General features: G+C 39.5%; 1 protein-coding gene across 5 annotated transcripts in view; it reads left to right on the forward strand.

Moving 5' to 3' along the window:
- The window catches only part of PDE4D (phosphodiesterase 4D), a 1,195,501-nt gene that overhangs the window by 649,677 nt on the left and 526,041 nt on the right, over nucleotides 1-19,783 (forward strand). Inside the window, exon 1 of one of the 5 annotated variants that reach the window (XM_019495893.2) lies at nucleotides 12,276-13,484. The exons of the other annotated variants lie outside the window; for them this stretch is intronic. Within the exon in view, the coding sequence (XP_019351438.1) occupies nucleotides 13,438-13,484 (47 nt within the window). The 5' untranslated portion in view covers nucleotides 12,276-13,437. Of the gene's footprint in view, nucleotides 1-12,275; nucleotides 13,485-19,783 lie in introns of those variants that run through there. 5 annotated transcript variants of the gene reach the window in all.

The raw sequence follows: 19,783 nt of genomic DNA on the forward strand, positions 1-19,783 counted from the left end.
GGGGCTCAGAAGGCATGATGAGGGGCTGAGGTTGAGTAGGAAGTGAGAACACAGCTGCTTATTAGAAAGATAGCTTTTACTGAAAATCAGTGCAATGGGAGCTCATTGATAAGAAGTGCTAACAAAAGGGGGAAAAGGAGATAATAGAGTTCTGGCTACATACTACAGCAGCCAGTTGTAGCAGTGTTTATGTTTGGTGGTAGTGGTGAGGAGTAGTGCAGTGTGGGATGCCTGGAAGACTGGCCAACCCTATGTCACAGAATGCTTAATGTCTACACATAACACTGGACCAGTGCACATTGAAGTGGTTCAAAATAGTACTTGATTTGCCAGGTACACTTTTGAACTCTTCTGAGTAGATTTAAGCCAGTTTAATAGACTTGTATTTCTGTCTGCTTCTGGTTTAAACTGGATTTAAGCCATTCTGTAACTAATGGTTATGTTTCTCTATGCCCTGAAGAAAAACTTTTGGCTGACTGAGGCACCAGCTCTACAAGACTGGTACTCACATCAGCTCTGTCAATGCTATAATTAAATTGGCATCCTCTTCACCAATGCCTGTAGCTTCCAAAACACTCCTTCTAGTATTAACCTTCTTAGTAAAGAGCATGATAGCCTATTTTGTTAATCTCTTCTTATATATCTAATATGTTATTAATAGCAGCCTTTAACTGCCTGAAGGGGGGTTCGAAACAGGATGGAGCTAGACTGTTCAGCATTATATTAGATATAAATATATATTAGATATAATGTGCTATTATATATTAATATAATATTATATAATAATAATATATTAACAAGATACATAATAATAGAAGATATTATATATCAAATTAATAGCAGCCTTCAACAACCTGAACTGAGGTTTGAAAGAGGATGGAGCTAGACTGTTCTTAGTGGTGGCAGATGACAGAACAAAGAGCAATGATCTCAAGTTGCAGCAAGGGAAGTTTAGTTTAGATATTAGGAAAAAAATTCTTACTAGGAGGGCAGTAAAACACTGGAACAGGTAACCCAGAGAGGTGGTAAAAGCTCCATCCTTGGATGTTTTTAAAACCCAGCCAGACAAAGCTTTGGCTGGGATGATCTAGTTGGGGATGGTCCTGCTTTGAGCAGGGGGTTGGACTAGATGACCTCCTACGGTTCCTTCCAACCCTAACTTTCTATGATTCTGTCTTTCAGTAGAGTATATTCAGTGTGTATTGGCAGAGGGATTGTATCATTCTTCAGCAGTGAGTGTAAAAAGTGAAAACTGCTTGTTCTGCTGAATACATGTGCTCCAGGGTGAGGGGTGGGAGGTCTGCTGACCTGCTACCTCTGCCCCTATCTACACCCCCAAGCAATCTTGGACCCCCCTTCCTCAGCCTCTATTCCCTCTCCTGCCCCTCTTCCTTCCCGTCCCCTCTCTTCTAGCCTCTGCTCTTCTCCTTGTCAAGCTTCTTTGCCTTGCCTTGACTTTGCTTTCTACTGGCAGGCTCCATCCTCTGCCAGCTCAGCCCCAGTAGCTTCTGTGTGGGCTGCACACTCCTGTTAGCGTGGATGGAGCCTGCCAATGTGGAGCAGGGGTACAAGGAGAGGGAGAAATGCAGGTTGGGGAGCAGAGGCTGTGTTGTGGGGGAGAGGAATGGGAAAGCAGAGGCTGCAGGGGGAGATGGTTGGATGCAGAGGTGGCCACTATTCCTCCCCTGCTATAAGGTTAAGTGGAAGAGTGTTTCTGTCACTGTAGTGCTAGCTGTATGGGGTGCTGAGTCAAACACACTTTCAAAAGTCTGTTCCATGGTTGCTAGGGAATTCACACAGTTTCCTTAACTGCTGTTCTTCTGGGAGGACCCTATGTTTTCATTACCAATTGCATATTGGTAGCCAAAAGTAACTAGGACAATCCAGGCTTCTGCCCCTATATCTGCATCTACAGGCAGTTTAGAGTATAGGCATGGAAAAGTAATCAACAAACTATTCACAGATGTAAATCATTACATTCATATTCATAGACATTTAAATCTGGTTTTCTTTTCATTTGAGAAGGTATTTCACAGCAAAATAAAGACAATATGGAAACTGGGAATAACACCTATTCATAGTTCATGTAGATTTGCTTTTTGCATGTTAGAATATGGTAAAATATAACTCTTCTTGTTTTCACAGTTGAAATACTACCAATAAAAAAGTTTGTAAGTTATTTTCTATTTAGTATCTCTGTTCTGTTTTAGGTAGATTTTTTCAGTTTAAAAAGCAGTCAGGGCAGCCTATTTGGCACTGGCTATGGACATTAGAAAAGGCAACTTTTCTATCAGAGAAATAAAGTTCTGGAACAGCCTTCCAGTGGGGATTGGTAAAGAAACTTTTAGATAGCACGTACCATTAGTTTATTAAATGGTTTATATATTGTGGTCACTTGTAAAATTAGTGATTGGGCTCCAATACTGCCACGACCTCTTAGCCCCAAATCTTAGGTTCCTGTGTAAGTCAATTTGAAGTAAAATAAAGACCATTTTGTGAGACCTAGATCTTTGGAACGTGATAATATTAGGGCTCTAAAGACCACTGTACTTTTTATTATACTTGGTAAACTTTTTGTACAGATTTATTTTAAATCAAGGTACAACTTAAAATATTCTTTTTTAAGACAGTACGTGTGTGTATATATTTGTATATGTATATCTTATAATAATTTAATTTGGACTGGTTATGCATCTTGAAAAGCTTACTCTGAAAAAATCAGTCCCTATCATAAAAGATAAAGCCTTTTATCCATATTAATAAACTGGGGCTTTTTTTGGACTGAATACTGAGTGCAAACATAACCGTTGATCTGTATTGGTTTTCCTACTGATGCTTTTATGCACATAGATAGTGGTCAATAATGATACAACTAATCTGTATTCTAACAAAGTAATCAGTTATGCCAGTGAGGATGCAAAAACAGCTGCCAAAGGACTGCTTCTTGTCTATGTGCCATCTTCTAGAGGTGTTACTAGCCAGGCTTGTGCCTAGGGCAGTCCTCTTTCTCCCTTCCCCCTTTCCCCTTCCCCCTGTATCTTTTGGTTCCTGAGGCTCCAGGCAGTGAGCAGGACACAGGAGCAGCAGATGAAATTAGCTGCTGCTGAAGGGAGATATCACCTGATTATTTTGCCATAGATGCCCATGTTGAACAGGCAAAAAACATCCTGTTTTTGGTAGCAAAATAAAAGGTGATATCTCCACCCAGCCGTGAACTCTCCCACTGACTCCTGTACTGCTACTTGCTGCAGGTGCTAGAACTAGAAAGTGCAAGTGGAGTGGGGGGCAAGACCATGAGAAACCGCCTTCTCCATTCTTGTGTCCACCCCCTTTTGACAGCTCTGCCACTCCGCTCATCCTTATAATTTGGCCATCGTTTCCTTTCTAAAATACTCACTAAATTCCTCACTTTATGCTTTTTCACATTTCTTTTTGAAATGTAACTATTATTTACTATATATGTTAAGTGCTTGTGTGGAAAGAAGCAATCCTTTCAAGAACAACATTTGATTTAGTAGAGAATGAAATACTACTGGTGATGATAATACAACTTTTCGCATAATGGTTTTATACTCCAGGTGTGGCCAAAGCAGCCTTTAGGAGAGTCAGCCAACAAGCTGTGAGATGGGTCAGATTCTGTCCCCAACAACTTGAAGGGGGTTATTGCTGAGGTCAGTTGGTGATGTTCTGTTTGATATCCAATATACAATGTATCATGGAAAGTTGTTTCTGTAATCCTTACAACATTGTTTCAATGTATTTGTCCAAAGGGTTAGTTAGCAATTCTTGAAAAAAACTGACATTTTCTCATTTAACACCTCAACATCAGTTTTGAAAGAATGTCCCATAGATGTAAGTCTTTGTCTTCAAGTTGAAGAGGCCCAAATAAAACCCCTTTTGGAATTGATTGGTGCTATTCTTTCGTTAACTGAGCAGGGTGCCATAAACCCATTATAGGCTGAGCAACATTTGCAACATTCTCAGTTCCTTCTGGTTTTGGATTAAGAACAGGACTGGAAGTAATCCTCATGACTGTATGTAAAATTACCTCTTAGTCACAGTGGGTCTCATTTTCTACAAATTAGGTCTTGTATCAGTCTCCTATGAATAAGGCGGAATGTTTAAATGAACACTCAGAGCTATTTTAGACAAAAGCTTTGTTTCATTTACTTAAATTTCTTCCCACAAAATGAGTATAATGTAATATTACACTGAAGTATCTAAAGTCACTATTATAGTGGAAGAAATGGTTTTTATATGCATCTTTTGTGAGTACAAATGACTAATATCTTTCAGAATGGAATGATACAAACTGTTACTTTGATTAAATAAATAAACCAACAACAAAAATAGAAAGAGGTAATTCTTGAATAAAAGCACCAGTCATGATTATTTGCTGGAAATGTATCTGACTGGACTTCAGTTCTTTATACTAGATTAATACTAAATGCTGGTAGGTTTTCTTAACAGTTCTTCTTTACAACTGTGGGAGAAAGATTTGGTTTCTTTAAATACATTCTACCAAATTGTTCCTGGAAGATTCAGTAATGCTGTATAGTATTCATGTTTATTTTTGGTAATATTATGGCAATGTCATCATTTTGGAATTTATGGTTATCTAATACAAGACATTTTTCTGTCACAGAGTAGGTCTGAATACGAACAACCAGTGCAATGTCAGTCTTGTATTAACTAGCAGTTGCTTGAGTAACATAATGCCTTAGAGGCAGCATAAAATCTGCTTTCAGTAATGAACAGGGAAATTGGGGAGGCAAACTGAGTTATCAGCCTGACCCCATTTGAAAATAGTATATATGCTAAAAAACTAGGGTAAGTGCAGACTTACACTTTTCTTCACATTGGAAATAAACTAATTGCTTTTCCCCAGTCAGAACAAGGGACAATAGTGCCTTGTATGTAAGCCAGCGAGGAGGTGAGGGCAGGGCAGGGAAAAGCATAAGAACAGTTACATCACAGGGCAGGGCTAATTTTCTAGGACCCATGTTGTAGACTCCTTGCCCACACTAAAAGGAAGAGATGAGTTAGTTAGATAACACCAGTAATGATCAGAATAAAACAGTTAGACTTTTCTTCAGAAGCAGTAAGGACTTCTATGGATTATCTTATTTTATTTGTGATCAGGAGGGAAGGACTTTAGTTTCCTTCAGGGAGACATTGGCATTCTTCTAAACTAGCATACTACCAATTCAAGCTGAAATTCTGGGATATAGGACCTTGCTTGGTTTGAGGGGAGTTGAACCTATAGCATCCACAACCTGAAAAGTATCCTAAATACTAGGTTAATGGTTAAGTAGGGCTGAGGGCATTCTGTACCTCTTCTGTTGAAGCTCACAACCTGGGTGGTAAGAGGCCTAGAGCCAGATGACCAGACAAGATAGAATTTTACTCTGTATCCTAGTGAGCTGAGTAGGTCATTAAGAGGGTAAGATCTCTGGGTTCTGGTCTTTACTTCCAATGCTACTTATTTTTTTTGTCCAATAATTTATAAATACAAAATGTATAAACAGCAGAGCAAATAGGAAGCAGAACTCACAATTCCCTTCCTAGGTTTGGGCAAAAGGTGGGAGTCATTGACTTCCTGCTTTCCACAGAATTTAGCTCCTGAGGTGTAGAAAGTATATGATGCCCATGGAGAGGAGGAGAGAGCTGCATGCCACCTTGGATGGCATAATATTATATTTCTAAGGCAAGAAATGGATGGTATAATATCATATTTCTAAGGCAAGTATTTTTTGAATGAGTAGCTGCAACAGCTCAGTTATCTACTGGACAGAAGAGAAGCTGGGTCTTAGACTTTAAGTTGCTCTTGTACTAAGTAGGATCATAGGAAAGTAGGACTGGAAGTGACCTCACAAGGTCATGCAGTCCATCCCCCTGCTCAAGGCAGGATCATCCTTGACTAAACCATCTGTGACAGAGAGCCCTGGGAGTACATAAGCCTGGGGCTTGGGCTGGTAAGCCAGTCTAGCCCTGTCAGCCTCAGGGTTAGGAACTCCTGGCCAGGAGCCCCAGCAACCCTGGGATGCTAGACGGATTGCTCTGCTGGCTGCAGAAACACTGAGGCTTGGGGAACTCGCAAGGAGCCCATGCTGGGAAGTACACTGAGACAAGGGGTGAAAGAAGGTTTGCCCTCTTAAAGGGGTATAGGGCTGCTTCTGCTGTTCTAGTTTATGTTATAGCATGGGGGCTTGTATTTATGTTGTGTTTAAACCAGTGAATTGGGTTGGGACAATAAGGGGAGGTAAATGGAGGTCCCATTAGTCCCCATGGGGTATCTGATAGCCTTGAACCTTGTCGAAGTCAGGCTCAAGGCTCTAGTGAATATTAAGCGCAGAGTAGGTGTAGCATGAGGCACAGAGCCACACAGGGGCCAGGGGCCCAGCACCAGAGATGGGTGTAGCCACACAGGGGCCAGAGGGCCAGTAGACAGGGGCCTGGGATCTGGTGACCAGGGGATCGTTTGAAGCTAGTGCCTCAAAGCCAGGTCTGATGCAGTGAGCGGAGTGTCAGTGCCACCTTCCTACAGCACTGGGCATACCCCACCCTGCTCCAGGCCAACACCCGGGGTCCATAGCCCCCTACTGCCCCACCCCCCCATTGGTACATCACAGTGTGAGCGGTATTAAAAAGTTATTGCGTGGTATGATTTTTTATTCTGTGCGGCCATGCATGCGCGCAGCTTAGAGGGAACGCTGAATACAGTCCAGTATACTGTTGGACTTTTTTGCAACAAGATGACAATTTTGGCTCATATTCAGCTTATGAACTACTGCAGGGGTGGGTAATTATTTGGGCCCAAGGCCCACTTATGGAGTTTTGGTGAGCTGTCACAGGCTGGGTTAGCACCTCTCCATCTCTGCAGGGCCGGGCTGGGTCAGCACCTCATCCCTCTCACATTCCAACAGCTCACCAAAACTCCCTAAGTGGCTCTTCCCTGGGTCCCAGCCCCACACTGTCTACACCCAGTGATCCTGGGGTCTCCATGGAGAGCAGCCCATGACCAATGTAGGCAAAGCACGCTTGGCTGGGTGGGTGGGGAGAGGCATCTAGGAGCAGGACAGGCTCAGCTGGAGCTGGGGCCACAATCATGGAACAGGATCATGGGGTAGCGACAATGTGGGGCCAGGGCCTGAGGCCCAAGGCCCGGGACAGAGCTGTGATCCACTCCCAGTACACCCTTGCAACAGGCACCGGTTCTGCAGGCAGGGGTATGCCAGGAATAAATTGCAGCTCTGCCCCAGGCCTCAGTCCCACACCGTCACTGCCCCCTGATCCCAACCCCAGCCCGCCTGCTTGTCCCACTCTTGGACGCCATTCCCACCTGCCCACAGTTCCATCCTATCCACCCGGCCAAGCACACTGTGCCCATGCAGGCCCTGGGTTAGTCTCAATGGAAACCTTGCCCACCTAATCTGTCCATCACCCTGGCAGTAGATGAAGGGTAGACAGGCTGGGGGGCCCAGGAATTGGGGCTGGGTCTGGCAGCAGCAGGTGAAAGGAGCTGCTGTCACCAGGAGTGTCAGGAGCTGTTCTGCACTGCCCCAACCCGACTATGTGCCTGAGGGTGGCAGGGCCAGCTGCATGTACCACAGCCTGGGTTGCCTCCCACATCTGGGTTGGGTGGAGGCGAGGGACCCGCCACAGGCTGGATGGAACCCCTTGGTGGGCTGGATCTGGGACATGGGCCATATTTTGCCCCCTGGTCTACTGTAACCCCAGGTCCTTCTCTGAAGTACTACAGCATAGCCAGTCATCCCCCAGTTCATATTTGTGCATGCAATTATTACATCTCAAGTGCAGGACTTGTCCTTGTTGAATTTCATCTGATTGATTTCAGACCATTTGTCCAGTTTATCCAGGACATTCTGGATCCTAATTCTACCCTCCAAAGTGTTGCATCTGCATTTCAACTTGGTATCCGCAAATTTGCTAAGCATGCACTCAATCCCACTTTCAAATCATTAACAAATATGTTAAATAAGACCAGACCCAGGACAGACCCCTGAGGAATCCCACCCAATACCTTCTCCCAACTAGAGTTTGAGCCTTTTATGACTACTTGTTTAGACTACAAGTCTAGTCTGTGTTTCCTTAGCTTGTTAATGGAGATATCAATTTATCCTAGAAATCCAGCTGGTTAGGCATAATTTACTCTTGCTGAATCATGCTGGTTGTTCCTGATCACATTGTTTTCCTCTAGGTGCTTCACAATAAATTCCTTGAGGAATTGTTCCATGATTATTTTTCCAGGTGTTAAGGTCAGATTGACTGGTCTGTAATTCCCTGGATCCTCCTTCACTATATGTGCCTTCTTCCAGTGTTTTAAATCTAGGAATAGTTATCTCCATGCTGACATGCTATTAGTAGTTTTCACACTACAGCATATGAATGAACATGAATACTCAAGTAACAAAGTGTTTGTTCACAACGATCAGTTTCCTTTTTCATATTCTTTGAAAGAGCTTTGTAGGTATTATAAACTTTAATCTACTGAGGATATCTGCCTGACTTCTGGAAATGAAAAAGCAAATGTTGCAACTCACAGGGTCATACTTTATAATTAAAACAGAATGTTCATAATCACATTTGTACAAATGAAGTAGATCAGGGCATCCAATTCATTTGGCCCCTTGAGCTGGATTCAGACCATGGGGCTTCTTTTGTGCAAGATGATCCACCTCTGGCAGAAGGATGGTGGCTTCTTGACACCTCTGCCCTGCGCCTGTGTTGGCATGGCTCCAGAACCAAGGGGGTGAACATCACTGTTGCTCAGCCCTCTTTTCCCTGCCATTGATTTTAACTGCCAATAGTGATCACAGCCTGACTTTGGCGGCAGGCGAGGGGGTAGAGAGGTGAACACTGACAGTGTTCAGCTTCTGGGTTCCAAAACCATGCTAATGCAGAGACTCCAGCAGCTGCACTGACAGACCCCACGGGCTGCCAGTTGGACAGCCCTGATCTAGATGATATAGTGGGTTCACATGCTAGTTTTTGCCTTTTTCATTTCCACAAGCTCCATGATTTGCACATGATAGAAAATGAAATAAATCTTTTTTTATCAAAAAGCAGTTGCCACATTTTCAAAGGTTAAGGATAAAAAGGTTGTTAAGATGGTTATGTATTTGCTTCTGATATTATTCCTGCAAAATATTACAGAAAAGAAGTATTAGTGAAAGACTTACCTCTGGATACTGGTAGACTGAGAAGTGTTTGGCAAGTCATATAATCTCCTGGCTTCAGTTTCATTGACTGTAAATTGGGAATAATTCAATTACTCCACAAACGTCATAGTTGGTTAATGTTTATACATCATTTTGAACATACAAAGCACCGTGTATCTGCCTATTATTTCAATACACTGGGTTTTATCACTCATGTGTGTTTCTTTATCACTCATTGAGTTTCTTTTGTTTAGAAAAAATGTTTGATGATAAAGTAATTTTAACCTAAAATTCTTTCCCATTTACTGTGATTAATAAGCTTGCTGTAAATTTGACATATCAATGGTCCATTATTTGTTGTTTCAGTAATACAGTATGCTGCTTACTGAGCCATTATTGGCTACATTTTTTTCTAGTTGATCACTATCAACTATAGAATGCTTTTAATAGGTTTATAAATAAGAACTGATGAATTAAATATTTAACATGTGAACCTATTAGACCTTGAAAAAAGAATCATCATAGTTTAATTTTATGTTTTAAAAGAAATTATTTCTTTAAAATAAATATAGTATTTACGCAAAATACCAGATTGCCCTCCCTGATGGCTAACATTTTCTATCTTCAACACAGAGCCAAAGGATTAGGAAAGAAGTTTCTCCACACTGATCCATGCCAAACACTTGGCTCATGCCCTTAAATTCTCTTTGCAGTTGACACCATAGTTCAGACTCCACATCCCTCCAGTTCTTGGCTACTATGCTAAGACAGTAAACAAGGTTACCAAATTCGGTGCTGACCTTTTCATGATGTGAACACTGGGCCACTAGCAAGTGCTTGAGCTCATATACTGCCACAGATGATAATACCATTATCATCACCCACCAGTGACATACTTAAAAGGTTTTCTTTGCTTGCTGAGCAGTGTATTGCTCCATAGACTATGATAAATTATCACAAAAAAAGTATTTAAAATCAAATTATTTTACCCTTACTAAGAAAGTAAAAGGATTTAGTAAGCTCAAATTTTCCTTTCCCCCTTGTTTTCAGATAAGTTGTACCCTATATCAGTTTGGAGGAGTCTAATCCTCATAACTGACATGCTTTTTATTATATTTTACTATTACAATATTGTTATGTATTTGGATCTTGCAGGTTAAGACTGAACGGGAAAAGGGTGCCTGCTGTGCACTGTGCACTGCTGTAAGACAGGAACTTCCCCTGGTCACTGTCAGGACAAATGTAGTTACAGGAGCAAAAGAAAATATAGTGCCTTCTTTGAGACTTGGTGTATGTTCACTTATGACCATATACAAGGATTAGTGACTATTTTACCTGGGCCTTCTGATGTGAACAGGTCTCGGATCAATTTGTGAAGGGAAAGGGAACTCTTGCTGTATAGTGACAGTAAATAAATGGAAGAGTATCTGGGGTTCTTAAACAGCTGGGATGCAGGAATAATATGGGTAAATTTAAGAATCATATATGTCTAAACAAATCCAAAAACGAGAGAGAGTGAGAAAGAAAGAGAAATAAGAAAGAAAAGCAGATAAGAAGTTTTGTACTATTAGTATGTTGCTTATATGTTTTCTGTCTTTTCTATTCAGCCTGTAACCTCCTCAAAGCACGACCTGCAACCTCCTCTGTTTTGCATAGCACCCAGTGTGATGGGACCCTGCAGCAATAACTAAATACAAATAATAGAAATGTTGGTTTGTGTAGCAGCCACAGTGTGCTAGACATTTTACAAATACCTAAGACATGCTTTCAGTATAGAGGATCTTACCACAGGCAAATAAAAGGATAGGGAATTAGTCTAATGAGAAGCAATGTTGCTAAGTTATGTGAAACACACACTTTTATAAATCTAACAATATTTGTTTTTATTTTCTTTTTAAATGTATATTGGTGTAAGCCCCAACACAGGAGTAGGAGGAATTGCCTTTTACATGCAGTATGAAGTGGTATAGAATCATAGGAAATCAGGGTAGGAAGGGACCTCAGGAGGTCATCCAATCGAACCCCTGCTCAAAGCAGGACCAGCCCCAACTGTATATACAGTATTCTATTTTTATCAGTCCTTTAAAAAGGTAATTTAAATAATTTACTTTTTATTGAATACACACACTTTTGTTATTTGCTATTTTCACTCTTAAAACTCTCAAGTATTGCTTTTTTTCATACCTGTTTATACTTAAATAAAATATGCATACTGTAACTGGACATCTGTTGCCAGAGCTCCTTTATATTAGGATAACTATTTTATTTTGCACAAGAAGTATTTGAAATGTTTATTAAAATAATTAAAACTCAGGAATGAAAATGTTGGTGTCTCTATGCGGCTAATAAGATGTTCTTTCTTGTTGATTTCAGATAAATACTAATTCATTGCCAAAGCACTGTTAGACTCAAATAGTTTACTTTACTTAGTTAGTTATTTAGTTTGTTTCACAATGCTATCAATAGTGACAGGGCTAATTTGGGGTATTTAAAATAGAACTATGATGGTAGGAAAGTCAAGTGTAAGGAAATATAACAATATCTTATCCTGACACTCCCAAGTTTCAGCCCTCCCTAATCAAACAATTTCATAGCATGTGTTAATGCCTTTGAAGGTGTAGTTTGCTTTCAGAGTACAGGATTTCCTCTGTAAAAGGGCATCTGGTCATTTTAAGTTTAAAAGTCATGGTGCTGCTTAAACCATGTGAAAATGTGGGGAAGTGGACTATGATCAAGGAACCCGAAAGGAGGAAAATGTCTCTAAACCTTTTAAACATCACGTAAAAAGGATATAATAAAATATTTTATCCTAGGTACACATTCTTTTAGGATCGTAACATTTCTTTATTATTTTTTGTCTGATCATGGTTATTAAGAGAAACAGGGTGTTTTAAATAAGACTGGATATTTTTATTTGTTTGTTTTTCCCCTAAATACCCCCATCCTCCTTTCTACATCTGTCTGTTGAAAAAGCACAGGAGGATATGCTGTGTCAGGAGAACCCACCTAGAGGGCCCCCTTGACGCTAGCACATCCTCTGTCAGGCAGCATTCACTGCAGCCTGGAGCAGATTCTGCTGCAGAGTAATAGTGCCACAGAGTCTGCAAGTGTCCTGAGCTGCTACTGAACTGGAGAGCAAAGGCAGACTATGAAAGGATACAAGAATTTCAAAGGGTATGTTGGAAATTCTTGTCAGGAGAAAGAAAGCAAGAGCCTGTTGCCTGCATTGCTTTAAAATGTACAAGGTCTGTATAGCTTTGGCTTAAGAATCTTCCCAAGGATATTGTCAGAGCCTCACGAGTAATAACTACTATTTGGGAGCTGAATTGGGGGAAAAAGGACAGCAAAGAAAAAATTCTTAGATAACATATGACTTAAAGCTTTGATTTTTTGGCAAAATATGAAACCATGCACATGATTTTTATATACAGTATTACATCAAATTAGAACTAGACTGCAGTGAAAGAATCAATAGCTTAGTCATTTTACTCAAAGGGAGCAGACAGACAACCTTATTATGGGGTTAGACAGCAAAAAATGAATTTGATCGTGACGGTACCTTGTACTCATGATGGTGTCTAATTGCAGTCTTGTCCTGTGGAGCAGAAGAAGCATACTTCCTCTCTTCTTTCTAAGATGAAGAAAATAAATCTAGAGAATCAAATATAAAAAAGAAGTTTGTTCTTGTTGTGCATGCTAATTAACCACCATTCTATTCCCTGGGCGTGGAATAAAGGAAAATTGCATTAAAGTGACCACTGATGAATATGTGTCTAAGAAAGAAGAAAAAGCAATATTCATTTCTACAGGACAACATGGCAAAGCAATCTGAAGTAATACATTTTCCACCAAACACTGAGTTAACATGGATGACAAGAAACTATCTTTTGACTAACCTTTTCCAACTGTCCAAAATGCTGGATATGAAGATGCTTTAATTTATACTAAAACCACTTGGATTTTATCAAGGCAAACCTTTGGCATAATTTAGGATAAGCAGTTATCTTATCTTGATTAGTTTAATATTATTTTTTTAAGTAAGTAGTGAGGCATAACTGGATGGACATGTATCTAGAAAACCTTATGAAGTCTTTCTTCAGATCCTGGCGATGCTTATTTTTGTGGAGTACAAATAATTTTTGCAACAACCCTTGGTGATAACTGCTTATGCAGTTGTTTTGGAATGCATCTATGAATACCATAACAGATAAAGCTATCTGACAAGGAAAACACTAATGTTGGAAGATCTGTGAACATGATGCATGTGAATAATTTCCCCTTTAGGAGGCATTCATGGATATGGTGAGTAATCAGTACACATTACAGATTGTCAAACTCACATTGCTTGTTTGCAAAACACTGTGGCAACTACCAGATGCTGGCTTTTCCAGTGTTAGGAGGACTAACTAGATTATCAGTAAAATAGAAATGTTATAAAGAGGATACTAATGATGTAATACAAGTTTGTCTCCCCTGTGCCACTACATAGCAGAGGAGTCAAACAGGAAAATCTATTTTTCATGACTATGCTCTATTATTCAAAGAAGAACCTTTTGAGAAATGGAAATGTTTCTGAACATTACTTAAAGGAAAAACTGCAGACCTGTTTTCCCATGTAATATTGACTTGTCTAGCCTTTACTATTTATTTTTAATTCAGTTAACCTAACAACAAGAATAAATGGTCACTCATATGTTAAATATATTTTAGAAAGATTACTTGACTTGTGTGCTAGGAATTTTAATCTGGTTGTTTGGAAGACAGTTGCACTGAATTGAAATCCCTTAATTATCATTAAAACATCTGTTTAATTATAAACCTAGACACATCTGTAGTTCTTGGCCAGTGAGCAACCTTTCTCTACAACTTTACAATACAGTAAGCTTTACTTGTTTCTGGTTTTTTTTTTTTAGTGATGTAGCTTCATGTCATGCTGCATGTGTTGGAATTTATCACTGAATGCTTAAACTAGCTGAGTATTATTGAATGTTAGGTCATATAGCCAGTCTTATGAAAGAACTTTTCTTTTGAATACCACTTGGGTATATTTTAATTCTTTTAAAGGTACCACGAGCAAGCATATTATTGAAGCCCAGTAGTCGTAGTTTGTATTCTATTGAATGATCTGCATGTGTTCGTTTACATATGGAATTAATCTGAGGAAGTATTGGAGAAAACTTTCTTTGAAATATATTTTAGCTAATATCTTGAGTGGAATGGAAAATATTATTTTCCTCATTACATTTCCAAGTTGTACTTAACAATATAGTACTGTTAATGCCTCATAGGCTTACCACAAATGTCAGCTGAGTGTCAACTGTCAGAGGTTCCTGGCTATCCAGGTCAGAACTGATCACAATGGTGCATCTATGAGAGCCTGTCATGTTGTGAGAGGCTGTGAATTTATTACTAATAACTTTGAATTAATATAGTTGTAATATGAATGTATTCCTTTAACGTAACCATACTGTTTCCTGTCACATTTATCTGCTGGCTTCCCACATGCCAATCTTAAGCTAAGTGATATCGCTCTGAAATTCCCATATTGTTCACTTCAGATAGTTATCACCAAGAAACTCAAATATAAACGTTAGTATAAGCTTCATCCTCTTTACAGATTATTTTACAGTGCTTTGTAAATTTTACTGCAGTCTACACCTAGGAAAGCCATTTCCATTGTCTTCTAAGAATATGGCCTTTCTTTTTAATAACTTGAAGAAGTCATTTTGAGAATTTTTAACCCCTTCAGGTTTAAAAATTTTCAGGTCTCTGCTTAGTACTTGCTAAAATCTGTTATCGTGCTTTTGATCAAACCAAATATGCTTTGTTTTCTCTAGTAAGCAGTTGCTTGTTTTCTCTCTGGACCCCTTCCTAACCTTTCTGGTATCTGCATCAGAATATGAAAACATTCTCTAGAAAGTACTGTCGCTGGTGGCTTTATTTTACATGCAGAAATATATAGAGACTTTTACATGTTTTACATTCACTTCATTATCTGATTGTAAATTATATCATATAAACATTTATAGTGTACAAGTTCTCTGACCTTTATTTGGAATTAAAAAGCTTTAATACAGTGTTGTTCAACTGCACACTCAGAGAACCAGACAAATTTGCTTATTCATGCTACACTAGATCTATTAGGAACATTTCTGAATGTTAGACTTTTAGAGTTGCTGGTCTTCATTTTTTTTTTTAGTTGTGGAAGTACACATCCATAAATTTATATACTTGCTGTCTGACATGGCAACCTTTTTTATATTTTGTGTTTATACATTTAATTGGCTACAAAAAGAGTGCTCTATGTTTATTCCCACCTTGTGCTGCTTTGAGACATCCATTAATAAGATGATTATGAAGTTAGAGGAAGAGCTTTTTGTGTGTGACCCAATTAGTGTTGTATTTGTTTAATAGTTCTGCCAGTTGATGTTTCTTGACTTTATTGACTGTTGTTTTACAACAGTGATGCAACACATTATCAGTATTTAGTGATCATCATCATATTGAGTACATATTTATTTTTTAAACCAGGAGTGATAAACTTTCAGCTTGTGGGCCATATGCAGCCTACAGAGCCATTGCACCTGGCCTGTGGGGCTCCCCACAGGTCAGAAAATGTGTGTGGGGGGGGAGCAGTGGCTATTAATATGGCCACCCTTTTCACCCAAACCCCAAACCCTGCATACCCAAGTGGAGCCAGACCTCACCCCCTTCTTCGTGCAGGGCTGGGTTTGGGCCAGGCCATGCACTGTTCCCCTCTGCAAGGCTAGGCCACACACCCCTTTCCCTTATAGGGAAGCATGGGCGACTGCTGCCGCCTTAGTTGGGAGGGGACGTGCCCCCCCCCGCCCTCAGCAACCAGTCAGCAACCGGCAGGGGGCACTGACGGGGGGGGGGGCCCTGGTGGCCAATTGCAAGGTGGCTGATCTCTGTGGCTGCTTCTGGGAACACAATGGTGCTCCCCAGTGGCTTTTGCGGGGGGAGGAACTGGTGCTTCCGCCTGCCCCCCCACCCCTCGCCTAAGCGGGGAGCACAGCTGGTGAGGGTGTGCATCGGCACTCTCAGGGAGTGCACATGCACCCCCATGCACCTCCTACACATCGCCACTGCAGGGAAGGACTGGGCTGAACCATGCCTCCTTTGCCCTGTGAGGCCAGGCCCCCACCACAGGGCTGCCCATGACACCTTTTCCCTAGCAGGATGGATTGGGGCCAGGTCAAGTCACCTCTCCCCCTGCACAGGGCTGGGTCACATCCCACTCCCCTTTCCCCTACTGCGGGACCAGGCTGCCTGTCCCACCCCTGCGGCTGGATGGTGGCTACTGCACTGGACCCAGCTTGCCAGGCAAAAACCTTGAGCCCCATTTTTTTAAACCACTAGTTTTAAATGTAGAAGCCCATATTTAGTTCTAATAAATATCTATGCCTCAGTGACACTAATTACTTACTCTACCCTTTACCTTTAAATGGCATTTCTTTTTCTGTCTCTGATATAGAATAGAACATAAGAGGCACCTCTGCTTTTGAATTTTAGATTAATTCAGTTTAATTTCTTGTGTAGGCCAAGGCTTTTAATTATTTTTGTGAGTGAGGGGGCTAAGGTACATGCTTTTCTGCTTGCCTTTGGGGATTTAGGGGAAAAAAAAATCAATCATTTCCATCACCAGCAAGAACCAGCTTTATGTGCTGGGTTTGAACTTTAACACACAAACTTATTTTGAAATATGAATGTTAGTGCCTGAATCTTACTGGTAATGTTGATATTAAGAATAATATTGGGAAACCACTTAATATATTATTATATACAATAATTTCTATGATTCTATAAACAACAGTTTATCAATCTATATTATAATATGTTCCTTGCCTGAGAAAATAACATCAACATTTTAGGTAGGGAGAACAAAACTATGAAGAGATTTCTATGTGAGTATACAGATTTTGAATATGATATGGTAAGAAATGAGAACCCAGTAAAAGTATTCCAAAGATGGTGTTAAGTGATGTGCTTGGAGGAGTGAGAGGATTTTAGCAACAACTGTATACCTTGGAGTGGAGAGAGGCAAATTGCAGGAAGGCCAGGAGGAAGAGGTTATAATGACTGAGACAAGTGACATTCTGAGGAGTGTGGATAGAATTAGTCCAGGGAATAGTGAGAAAATAGATTTTTGGTAGGTTTAAAGAAGAAACTGGACCCTTTTAGAACTGATTACAATATAACACAATGATGTCAGCACAGGAAGTGTGGTACATAGACATATGAACAGCATGTATTTTGTTGCCTTTCCGATGTGAAATGACTTTAAGTATGTTTACAGTTAGATTGTGTTACATAGCTTTCTTTTCCATTACACTTTTTCTACCTTTCTGATGCCAAACCAAATATAGATAAGTATGGTATTTGCTCTAATTGGGCAAACAAGTACTGCATATCTTTTCCTATTTTTGTCATAGAAAAATAGAGAGAGCTTATGAACATATATAAAGTTTGAATATTTATGTCCTTAAAACTGGAAAGATGTGCAATTTATACAAGTGCACCCACTTTTTTCTAGCTTGATTGGTCAGAGATCATGCTTCTTTCTTTGGTAAATAAAAGGATAGAAAATTAGTTTGGTGAGAAGCAATGTTGCTGAGTTATGTGAAACACTTAAAATTTAACAAGTTTTGTTAATATATTTTAATGTATAATGGTGTAAAACCCCAACAGAGATGTAGGGGGCCTTTGCCATACAGTATGAAGTGTATTTATTGTATTGAGTATATTATTTCTATTGAGATTTTTATATAAATTGAAAGCCAAATTGGATAGCAAGTAACTGGGTAAAGAACTAGAGAAAATAATAACAACAATGTTCTTTCTTTCTTTTGAGTCTGTTCAAATATTTACTTTATTTGATGATTACTATTCTAGGTACATCAATTAGTGTAAAATAATGTGGATTCAAGGTTCCATGTATGACCCTTTCCTTAGACTAATTTGAAACAAAGCACCTTTCTGAAAAAGACCTTATTAAATATTTTCATGAATATAAGTTTTTAATAGCTTATGGTTCTCATAATCTCCTAAAATTGTTATACTAATACCCATATATACGTGTGTTACAAAACCAAGTAGCTTGTTTCTGATTAGTTTTTTATCACTGTAAAGCTCTATCACATCATGAGAATGGAATTACCAGAGCAGTGGTTCTCAATAGGCATCTCTTGGAAAATGCCAGCTCTTAGCTTTCCCTCATAGCTTTCTCTCATTTTTTTGAATGCAGAAGTATAATAAAGTAATTTTTCTTTTTCAAAGAATTTGGAAAGAACACAATGGGTCAGTCAGAATGTTTTTAATACTATGGATTCCTATTTTAAATCTCTGGGTTTATCTTATGAATCATGTGTATGGGTTTACACACCTAGCAGTGCTAATGCATGACACATTTAAAAGGATCTAAAGGCACCCCAGGGTGCCATGACACCTTAGTTGAGAATCATTGTAATACCATTATCTCTTGTTTTGATAGAAAACTGAAAGAAAATTAAAATCCTGAATTTACCAACTATAATACAAAAGAACATTATTTTACAAGCTTTGGGTTTGTTGCTATCAGGTGATAAATGACTTCAGCTGCCTTAGTAGTTACTGGCATTGTGCAGAAAGTAGTCACTCCCCACCAGAATGAGGCCTGGATTGATACTGTAAATTAAATTGGAAGTTATAATCTAGGAACATGAACTCACACATTTTTTCCCTCTAATTTATGAATGTGTTGCTCTGTTTTATAATAAGAGAACAATCTTCTGCCTGAATTTCTTTTTTTCATAATTGTATTACATTAATTTCTAAACATATAATTTCAGGCCTTTAATATATTGACAACAGATGAACTCTTTCCTGTTGATGAGGAGCTGGATTTGAAATGTCTGCAAATCAAGTGACTGACTCCTTATAATGACACATCTTGCTGGGGCCAACTATGGGTTTTTTTGTAATTTTCTTTTGCCAATAGGTTTTGATAGAGCTGGGAAATAGGAAAGGTTGCCTTATTCTCAGATTTCTGTCACTGAATAGTAGTGCTAGTGTGCTTCAGGCATTGTTTAAGTTTATTGCACTAATGGCATCTAAACATTCAGTGTAACTGAAGAGAGAGAAATAGTTTGACTAAGGCCTAAGAGGGTATACCCCCACTCTTTCACTATTTACAAATAATTATACATTAGTAATACTTCACTCTTCCATACTGCCTTTGATGTGAAGAGCTTAGTGCTCCAGAATACTAACTACTTAAGTCTCCCAATTCTAATGGGGGGACATATAGTGGTAACATCACCCACCGGGGACATGTTCAGCTCATAACTAATATCTAGCAAAGAGAATAGCTCATATGAAAGACTTGCAGTAACCAGATATGTCATACTGGTTGCTTAGACTGCTAAACCTCCCCCCGCCCCGTAAATTACTGCAAGTGCATACATAACTCTTTGGTTTTGTATCTTTGGAAAACAGCATGTCCGTTAAGAGGAGGAGAACGATCTAAAAAGGAAAGTTAGTTTTTCAGTTAAAGCCTTAGGTTTTGGACTCAGGAAATATGGATTCAGATATGGGCCATACCA

The sequence above is a fragment of the Alligator mississippiensis genome, chromosome 3, assembly GCF_030867095.1.
Source record: "Alligator mississippiensis isolate rAllMis1 chromosome 3, rAllMis1, whole genome shotgun sequence".
NCBI lineage: Eukaryota > Metazoa > Chordata > Crocodylia > Alligatoridae > Alligator > Alligator mississippiensis.